Here is a 9,691-nt window from a genome sequence, read left to right as displayed (position 1 = left end):
CCTGCTGTTCTTGGATTGTTTGACTACCTAGTTCAAAGTGGTTTTAAAGTATTCCTAGTCACTGGCAGAGACCAAGAAATTCTTGGCCAAGTCACTATTGATAATCTGCATAATCAGGGTTTCATCGGCTACGAGAGAATAATCTTGAGGTAAGATGGTACAACTAAACATTTCATGGTGGCCAGAGTACCTTTTTCAGGCCACAAAACTCTACTTGAGGAATCAATCTTCAGTAAGGCAATTGATTAATCATCTGAGTGGATAATTTTCCTTGGATTTGAAATAACATATAGCATACATTCTCCTTCAAAATGATTACTCAAATAGAAATCACATGGAAGAATACCTGATAGTGACAGGCTTTCATGGCACACTCCAATGATTAGGTATTTTGGAAAAATGACTGATCACTGCTTGGTTCCTCTTATTTGTAGTATTGACTTCGTAGTTGATATGTTGAAGTTAATGCCATCCCAACTATGCATATTTTCGGATGCCATTCGAGTCAACATCATCGCCAGAAAGCACTCCTGTTCCATCAGAATCATAGGCTAGGCAAAAGGCACAATCCCTTAGCCTTAGGTCAATCTAGAATCAAGAAGACAAGAACCCTTTACAAGCCTAACCAAATTGACAGGGAAACTAGACTCGCCACCTGATACAAAATTGCCTTTCCAAGCGAAGACAAGTTGTGTGGATTGCCAGCTGTGGATGGAATTTTTTGAAATTCCATGTAGGCATGATTGGATGGGCTAATAGATGTGTATGCATGTTAGCATTATTATTACTGTTTAAATGGCTTATGATATACCCTGGATTTGTAATCTTCTTGTTCTCTCAATCTCCAACAGGACAGCAGAATTCATGGGACAAAGCGCAGTGGCATACAAGTCAGAAATAAGAAGGCAATTAGAAAAGGAAGGGTACAGAATATGGGGGAATGTGGGTGATCAATGGAGTGATCTTCAGGGAGAATGTTTAGGAAACCGGACATTCAAGCTACCAAATCCAATGTATTTTGTTCCCTGAAATCCAGTGGAACACTACATCTATTGTCTCTCGAAATGATCATAAGACAAGAATTGTAACGTTATTATCGTGTTGCCAATGAAATAAATCATAATTCAGTCGAATAAATGGCTGAAGCTTACTGCAAATGAACTTATTATTATTACTCTTTGAGCAGTATTTAAACAAGCATTAGCATATCCATGAAATGGTCATGCCAAAAAACTTAATCATGGGAGAGTAAATCACATTTTCACATGACTATATTGATTCTGGAAGTGAATGAGGTTTACCTGTCAAAACCCATTTTTAGCTCAGCTGCTGCCTCCTTGGTGGTCAGAAGATAGATAGATGGGGAGGGGGAGAGAGAGAGAGAGAGAGAGAGAGAGAGCTGCAGCAAAACAGCAAGAGCTGTGAGAGCATCTCAAAGAGTAATATGGTAGTTAGATGGACGAGTTCTGTGTGGCATTTCATCAGACATGTTAAGGATGCAGGAGAGTAGGAAAACGGATCAATTTAACATCAAAACGGCGACGTTTAAAACATTCAGTTTTTTGCGCAAAGTACAAAGGGCACGTGTTACCGCTACAGGATTCGCTAAAGATAGAAATCTTTGGATTTATTCAACGAAGTTTCGCAGAAAAAATGGAGGAACCCCCTGTTCCTCTTTTTTTTTTTTTCCCATACATATTCTTTATTAATTTTCTGCAGCTGCAGCATTTAGAAAGAAATCCCCAGATATTTGAATTTGAGGACAAGAACAAGAAGGAATGATGAACGATGCAGATGTGTCAAGGCAGATACAGCAAATGGCCAGATTCATCCGTCAAGAGGCGGAGGAGAAGGCCAACGAGATTTCTGTCTCCGCCGAGGAGGTTTCATTAATTTTGTTTGATTAACACGATGCTGTCTTATTACTGTTCATGATCTTACCTTTTTTTTTTTTTAATGTACGTTGTCAGGAATTTAACATTGAGAAGCTGCAAATCCTGGAAGCTGAAAAGAAAAGGATCAGACAAGAATTCGAGCGGAAGACTAAGCAAGTGGATATACGGAGGAAGATGTCAGTTCTATTACCATTTCTTGTTTGCTTTTTTTACCAGAAATCTTGAATTTCTGTTGTTCGGATTGCTAATGAAATTTTGTCTGATCTTTGCTATGTAGCGAGTACTCAATGCAGCTGAACGCGTCGCGTATAAAAGTTCTTCAAGCACAGGATGATATTGTGAATTCCATGAAAGAATCTGCTAGCAAGCAACTTCTGCGTGTTTCAAACAACAAGAAGGAATACAAGAAGCTTCTCAAGGATTTGATTGTTCAGGTAATTCGATATGTCCTCGTATCGATGTCTTACGAGGAATGATATTATTATATGAAACATTAGTCTACTGACTTGATACTTTTGTTCAATGTGATCTGTAGAGTTTAATCCGACTGAAGGAGCCAGCAGTTCTGCTCCGATGCAGAGAGGTTGACCGTAAGATTGTCGAGTCGGTTCTGGAGGATGCAAGCCGCTTATATGCAGAGAAAACCAAAGTACATGCTCCTGTTGTTACCATTGATACCACTGTATACCTTCCGCCACCTCCGAAATCTTCGGACTCTCATGATCCTTTTTGGTAATAATCTGATTTTTCCTGCAAAAGTTTTTCAAGCTGAGAATGTTGTTTTCTTCTTGAACACAAGTCAATGTCATGCCGTTTACATTGTCTATGCTTCCTTTGTCAATTGCTCTCAAAGTTCCGGCGGAGTGGTAATGGCCTCAAAAGATGGGAAGATAGTTTTTGAGAACACTTTGGATGCAAGATTGGATGTTGCATTCGGAAAGAAACTGCCAGAGGTACGTTTTCGCTTACCAACTCAACAAAAGGTCTGTCCTAAACTGCAGAAATCACCCTGTCATGCTTGCATTTCGTAAAATCATGTGCTGCAGGTAGCTGTATATTCGAAATTTAGTCACTGATGTGGTTAGCATTCGCTCTGCTGTTTGTGACTTCACTTCACAATTTATTTATTTTTGTTTTTTTCACTTGGTTTGTTGCTTGTAATATCACTTCTACCAGAAAAGTTTCAGAATGACTGAATTGGAAGGAGCATTCTGTTTCTAACTCTGGAAGTGATAAACCTTAGACTAATCTCAACCATTTGTTTGTCTCTGTGCAGATCCGAAAGCAGCTTCTTGGAAAATTAGGAGCATGATGATCTGGATTTGAAATTTGCTGTGACAACAAGGCAGCATGATCTTCTTTGTCAGCTCCCGGACCTTCTGCTTCCATGATTTAATAAGCTCAGCAAACTTTTCGAGTTTCATTTCCATCGAATTTCTCCCATTGAGATAGGGCATCACATTGTCATTACTTTTTGATTATTTGGATTTGCCGAAAGAGTGAATCGTAGTATCTCTGTTTTATTTCATACGTGGAGATGTCATTCAATAATTTGCTTCATGTGGTTTGAAGGCTTTGCATGCATGCTTCATAATCTGTAATGGAAGTGTATTGCGACAAAATAACTTCATTGCAGAACCTGTCACCAAACCAATTATCATGAAAATACGATCTCAATCCTAGGTGCTCTCTGGTGCATAATGTCAGTTGGTGATGTCGAGCTGTGCAAATAAAGTATCGGATGGAATAAAATTTAATATTTTCTCCAAAATCGTGAATTCATATACATCAAGAACCATTGTGATTCCTTGAAAATACAGACTGTAAAATACACGGAAGCTAGGACATGGAATGCCGGCGACTCCTGCCAGTTTTCCCCTCTGGCCCGCGAGGCTTTCTACCAGATTTTTGGTGCCTCCCTCCTCCTGGGCCGCTAAAAATGCCAATCCTTCCGATTCCCTTTGATAGTGAGGTGAAGAAAGTTTTTCCATTTCCTGACTTGTCAATCATCCCTTGTTTCATGCACATCTGCTCCTTCTCCAGCTCACTCAGTCTCACCCGCATTCTTGATATCTCAAGCTTTAGTTCTCGGTTTTCCCTCCGCAAAGAAGCATAATTATCTCGAGGCGACATCGCTGCGCTGGGTATGCCACTGCTGATTCTCTGTGATAGGAACCCGTCTCCTGAGCTTCCAGACAAGGCATTCTTTAAACGTAGCTGCTCAGAGTAGAGAACTTGAACTGTCATCTGCACTGGAAGACGATCATTCTGTGCAGCATGATTGCACGCTTCTTGTGATAGCTTTTGGCAGTCTATCAACTTGCAAAGCTTCTTACATTCATGCTCGGATAGCAATGGATGAGCCTAGATAGAAAAATGAAGAGCACTTGTGATTTACAACAGATAAACAGAGAGCAAGTGAAACACCTTCCTCCCCCGAACCCCACGACCAAATAACAAAAAAAAAAAAACTTTTGGTTGAGATGTCATTTGAGATATAAGAAGAAATCAAATATATTTGAAGCTGTCCATAATAGACAAGATTAATGAAATGAGAGCATCTTATTGAAATCCTAAAGAAGCCTTAACCAAGATGAATTTCAATGCATTAAGTCCAATTAATCATATGGAACTTTCCTCAAATCTTGTATTAAAAAATCCACAGAACTGAATACTCGGGATTGAAACTATTCTGAATGCTCAGACAGTAGATGATGGCATGATCAAGAAATGCACTGGGTGAGTTTTAATGAAATTATAAAGCTATGGATCACGGGAACTGGAAAAAATACCTTCAAATATATGTCAATTGCTCGATAAAGCCCATCATCAATCACTCGAGCATAATCAGGGAGTATCTCAATCATGGCAATGAATTTCTGCAAACTCAAATATGGATCAGGAGCAGTTTCTGCGAGATATGAATCGATAAGCCTTCCTACTTTCAATAACGAACCATGGCCAGGAGATCCAATGCCTTCAGATTCATACCCGCAATCTTCATTTTCTTCTTCTTCAACACGCTGCAGAAAATTTACTAGTATCCGATGGACAGTATCGACATCAAATAATGAATCCCCACTCCGGACAGATGGTATAAGAAGATCATCAAGTGAAACCATTTCCAACCTAAAAGCTATTCTCCTTTCAAGCTCAAGCCTACATGCAATAGCAGCATCCAACATGATGGCCATCCTTAACATCCCGAACAGAAAATTCAATGGAATGGAAGAGCTCTTTTCTGTTGGCATTAGACTTACAAGAGTTTCTACAATTATACTCTGATCATTTTCCTCCATGTTAGGACTTGATTTCATCCTCGCTGGATTCCAAATCTGAGATTTTCCAATACCCTTTAATGATATCTGGGCATAATGCATTAAAGAGGCAACAATGCTATCTAGCCGGACCCCTACACTTCCCATGGCACAGATAACTCTTTGGTAATAATGAATCCTTAGTACCGAGAGATCCTCAACCCACCACTCTAGACAGCTGCTCTTAAGTTCTGTGGATTCACTATTGCAATCTAAATGGGACAGGCCTGACACCAACTGCTCTTTGCAAGCATTGATGGCAATGGCCTCTATACATCTGTTTGGAATTCCCACTTCCTCTGCTATGGGAGGCAGCAGCTCACATGTAGCAAGGACTTCGACAGACCTTTCAAGACTTTGCACCACAAATTCATTCAGATAAGTCTCCGTGCGGGCAATGAGGTTTTCTTCCCGGTAGTCTTCAGTCATTTCCAGGTATTCAGCAGCGCAGCGCAGATGGGCAACATTTACAGTTGTGATCTCAAAGTTCATGCCATAACAGAATTTCATGGCAAGTTCAAATGTATGGGGCCCGCCGGGTAAGTTGCAGAGCTCCAATTTCGAAATATTTGAGTCCTTTGCATCTGCAACCATTTTCCGTATCTTTCCACTTCTAGACACGAGGGGAAACTGCAGCAAACAAGAACCCCAAACTCATCACACACAGCAGAAATTGAAATCATTCCAATGTAGAGCACGAATTTCCAAAGCAAAAACCTTACCTTATGCAGTAGAAAAGACTCCCCATCCACAACAATTGTAATGTCTCCTGCAACATCTGAAAAGATACTGTATGGAAGGACAGACATGTATTACGATGCTGAAGATCAAGGATACTGAAGAATTCAAAGCATGGGCACTGCTAGCCCCTAAAGAAGGTCCAGGAGAACAAAATAATTTGGGATTTGGGATTCTTTTCCTTTTCCTGAGTCCTCCTTTTTCGAAATGGCTTATAAGTTTCAGAACTAAAGAGCTAAAAATGTAAAAGATGATGAAACCATTCTCTCCAAAAACAATCTACATACTATTGCATTCATGCGCATTTAGGATTGTACTAATCACATAAAACAAGGACACCGGGAATCTTGGTTAATTAAGTATAAAAAACTGATTAAGTTATTAATTTTTTTTTTAAATCCATAGTTTAGATAATTAATACCTACTCTAGCCAGTTAAAAACAAAGATGAACACTAATAAAAATACAACAAGACAGCATGCAGATCTCCATAACCAAGCCTAAGCATAAACACACACACACACACACACAGAGAGAGGACAAGACACAGATCTTTATATTATAATCCCAAAATCTTACCACCTAGCAAATGAAAATCTTCTAGCAGTAAACAAAACCCTCAATAAGTAAACTAATAAAACATTTTGCGACAGCCCACCAAACCTTATATGCTCTATGCATGCATATGCACATAAAAATGTTGAGATATATGGATGGAAACAACAAGATGGGTTTATTACCGAGTAGTGAAGGAGTTGCAGAAGTTCGGAGTAGTAGGTGATCTCTTAGAAGAAGAAAGAAGGTTCTCAGACACCATTTTTTTCCCCTTTCAGACAAAAAAATAATCTTAAAGCAGTCTTTGAGCCGAGAGGCAGATGATGATGATGATGGAGGGAATATGAATAACAGCTTGTAGTTTACGTAAATAACCTTGTCGTCACTGCTTATTTACCAAGAAAAGTAGCTTTTGTGACTGGCCTGCTAAAGAATTTCGAGTTACTGTTATGGTCAGAGTCGAGCTCAGAACCTGTCAGAGATGATGAGGTTGCGCGGGGGACAAAGATTTCGATATCTGAGCACTGGACTTTACAGGATAGGACAGTAGCTAGGTAACATGCTCCTCCTCCTCCTCCTCCTCCTACATTGTTTAATTTATGTACGGTTTGGAACATTCAATGCTATGATGACGTAGTCAATGCAATGAGTGTTTTGTAGTTTCTGCTTAGATTTTACTTGGAATTAAGTTTATTTATGATGCATTCTTGAAAAGTATATGTGAAAAATTAATTTGATTTATTTTTTTCAGTTTAAGGTATTTTAGAATTCACTTCAAAGGCATTGTCAGATATTCATATTAAAATCAAAATTAAAATATTGTAAATTGAATTAACTTTTCTTATAATCAAATTAATTTTTTTTAATTTCAATATTTTTTAGAAATTATATTATCAAACATGAAAATTAATATGGTTTTTAATAATAAAATTAAATAATTTATATATATATATAAAAAAAATCTTGATTGACAAGATATATTCAAGCTAACTTATAAATTAATTGAGATTAAGTTTTTTTAAAAATAATTTTAAAAATGTGATTTTTACATTGATATAAAGTAAAATGAATTACTTAAAATTAATCTTGATTAAGATTTAAAGTATATATTATCATGTAATAATGAAAAAAAGAAAGAAAAAGAGAGGCATGGAGAGAAGTAAAAGCTATTCATTTTCAATTTCAAGAAATTTCAAAAGATAAAGGAAAAGGAAAAGGAAAAGGCAGTCAAGAACAGGATAGTGGATGGTGGCAATAGCGTTAATTCCATGAAGTCCATGGCCACATGTCTGTTCAAAGCAAAAGAAAGTGTCGATGGAGGAAGAAGAAGAAGGCGTGGAGTGATTGGACAGATGATGGCACGGAACTCAATAAAGAGAGCAATTATTAGAGAGACTGTCCTCTCCCCTCTCCCCTCTCCCATCTCTTCTCTTTTTCATCATCCATTGAACACAACAAATAATCTGAATCCCAAAATATTCTCCCTTCCTTCGGTTTGTTTGACCCCTCCAATTCACATTTTCCAACCTCATTTCAGTCCCTTATATGTTGCCTCATTGTCAATTTAGTGCCTGTTTAGCATCGTTACGGTGTTTGCTGCTTTTCAAGATGTTTTTCAGATAACTTCTTGTCCGAGAAAGCATTAGGGTGGTGTTTGTAAGTATAATACCAGTTGCTTTTCAAGATATTTTTATTTTTTTAAAATTTATTTTTAATATTAACGTAATAAAATCATTTGAAAACATTAAAAGAAATTAAGTTGAAAAAAGAAATTATTTTCTTCAAAAGCATGGCGACGCTGCAAAAACAAACATTATCTAAATTGATGCTTTTTAGGTGTTTTTTCTGTGATTTCAATTGCTAATATTAAAAATAAATAAAAAAATATGAAAAAAATTATTTTCATGTGATTTCAATTAATTAGAAAAGAGGTACTAAAAAGAGTTGTCCCAAATGCATGCTCTCCCCCTTTGCATTCCTCCTTTTTCTCTTTACATGTTCGGTGCCTAAAGGCTCAAATAAAACAAGGAAGACCATTCATTCTTTACAATTTCTTAATATAAGATTCTTATATCAACGAGCATGTTGTGATTTTACAATTTCATTTTCTTTCTTTGGATATATATATATATATATATATATGGGCATACTGTGGTTGGATTAAATAAATATTTTACAGATGGACAAGGAGTGAGATTGCTAATCATCAACAGACACCGTGTTTAGGACAAGATTGAGAAGTTTAAGACTTAATTAATCTTAATAAAATAACATAAGGAGGTGGTAGTAATGTAGACTGAGTTTCTGCCCTGTATATCCTACTCTCTCGACATGTAACCTTGCCAATGGAGACCACATGCACAGTACACTTTCCTTTTGTCGGCTGCTCTCGATCGGACATTATTCACGAGGGCATGCCATTGCCCGGCTGCCTTCTTAATTACCAATCATATGCCCAACAACTGTGCGTGTGTCCATGTAAGCAGGATGTTGTTGGTTTTGTGTCTCCTTTTCTATCCTCAAACATGTTTTTTTTTTAAAATAAAAAATATTTTTTAATTAAAAAATTTAATTCACAACTTAAGTATGATGTATTCTCGAATGAACACACCTCGCTTGTTTATAGTAGAGGCAAGTAAAAATAAATTAAAAAACTAAAAAAATCAAATTATTGAAAAAAAATCCATTATAAATTTTAAAAAAATTCAGTTCCGTTTAATTTTAATTTTATAAGATTGAAACTAAAATACCCAAACCAAACTAAATGGACTTGTATATATGTATCTGCTTTCTACGCCCTAGATGCTATCCCTAACATTGCAGTCGCCCCCTTCTACTCCTGATTTTCTGCACGCCACACCCAACCTTTCAAGGTTCAATTATTCTTCGATATCTCCATCTCCATTCTCTAGATGTAGCAAGCCATCATCCCCCTCCGGAGCTCCTCCACGCCACACCCAACCTTTCTATATATCTTCATTCATCAATCTGCATATGAAGGGAGGCTGTCTGTACTCTTGAAAGAAAATGGGGTGGAGGCTGCTTTAACTAGGTGAGCTACGGTATGGATGATGTGGAGGAGATGAGGGGAGATTGTGGTGTGGGTTTGCAATTTTTCTTGGGAGGAGGACGGTGAGAAGAGGAAGTAATTCTCTGGGTCATGAAGGTGGCTATGGGTATGGTTTAC

At 37.5% G+C, this 9,691-nt stretch overlaps 3 protein-coding genes across 6 annotated transcripts in view; 2 read left to right on the top strand and 1 right to left on the bottom strand.

Moving 5' to 3' along the window:
- The window catches only part of LOC105108869 (acid phosphatase 1-like), a 3,715-nt gene extending 2,558 nt beyond the window's left edge, over window positions 1-1,157 (top strand). For all 4 annotated transcript variants that reach the window (XM_011003351.1, XM_011003350.1, XM_011003353.1 and 1 more), the window contains 2 exons: window positions 1-149; window positions 852-1,157. In XM_011003351.1, coding sequence (XP_011001653.1) covers window positions 1-149; window positions 852-1,029 — 327 coding nt within the window. In that variant the 3' untranslated portion in view covers window positions 1,030-1,157. The remainder of the gene's footprint in view (window positions 150-851) is intronic.
- A 491-nt stretch (window positions 1,158-1,648) lies between these two features.
- On the top strand, window positions 1,649-3,446 carry LOC105108871 (V-type proton ATPase subunit E2-like). The gene is made up of 6 exons (XM_011003354.1): window positions 1,649-1,883; window positions 1,971-2,071; window positions 2,173-2,329; window positions 2,431-2,627; window positions 2,749-2,848; window positions 3,172-3,446. The coding sequence occupies exons 1-6, from the start codon at window positions 1,779-1,781 to the stop codon at window positions 3,205-3,207; spliced, it is 696 nt and encodes a 231-aa protein (XP_011001656.1). The 5' UTR covers window positions 1,649-1,778; the 3' UTR covers window positions 3,208-3,446.
- A 184-nt stretch (window positions 3,447-3,630) lies between these two features.
- LOC105108868 (Phototropic-responsive NPH3 family protein) lies at window positions 3,631-7,164 on the bottom strand. Its single transcript, XM_011003349.1, has 4 exons — window positions 6,690-7,164; window positions 5,935-6,001; window positions 4,688-5,842; window positions 3,631-4,259 (listed from the first exon to the last, which is right to left on the bottom strand). The coding sequence occupies exons 1-4, from the start codon at window positions 6,764-6,766 to the stop codon at window positions 3,735-3,737; spliced, it is 1,824 nt and encodes a 607-aa protein (XP_011001651.1). The 5' UTR covers window positions 6,767-7,164; the 3' UTR covers window positions 3,631-3,734.
- Window positions 7,165-9,691: the final 2,527 nt, after the last annotated feature.

The sequence above is a fragment of the Populus euphratica genome, unplaced genomic scaffold (genome assembly GCF_000495115.2).
Source record: "Populus euphratica unplaced genomic scaffold, PopEup_1.0 scaffold230.1, whole genome shotgun sequence".
Classification (NCBI taxonomy): domain Eukaryota; kingdom Viridiplantae; phylum Streptophyta; class Magnoliopsida; order Malpighiales; family Salicaceae; genus Populus; species Populus euphratica.
This window is presented reverse-complemented; position numbering and strand designations above follow the sequence as displayed.

What these genes read in the sequence shown, in the direction of transcription:
- LOC105108868 (XM_011003349.1), bottom strand. Translation starts at nt 6,766, where the DNA reads ATGGTGTCTGAGAACCTTCTTTCTTCTTCTAAGAGATCACCTACTACT. An exon ending in TGCAACTCCTTCACTACTCG is followed by an intron (nt 6,002 to 6,689) that starts GTAATAAACCCA and finishes CCTTCCATACAG; the next exon opens with TATCTTTTCAGATGTTGCAG. An exon ending in AGTCTTTTCTACTGCATAAG is followed by an intron (nt 5,843 to 5,934) that starts GTAAGGTTTTTG and finishes TGTTTGCTGCAG; the next exon opens with TTTCCCCTCGTGTCTAGAAG.
- LOC105108871 (XM_011003354.1), top strand. Translation starts at nt 1,779, where the DNA reads ATGATGAACGATGCAGATGTGTCAAGGCAGATACAGCAAATGGCCAGA. An exon ending in TTTCTGTCTCCGCCGAGGAG is followed by an intron (nt 1,884 to 1,970) that starts GTTTCATTAATT and finishes GTACGTTGTCAG; the next exon opens with GAATTTAACATTGAGAAGCT. An exon ending in GTGGATATACGGAGGAAGAT is followed by an intron (nt 2,072 to 2,172) that starts GTCAGTTCTATT and finishes TTTGCTATGTAG; the next exon opens with CGAGTACTCAATGCAGCTGA.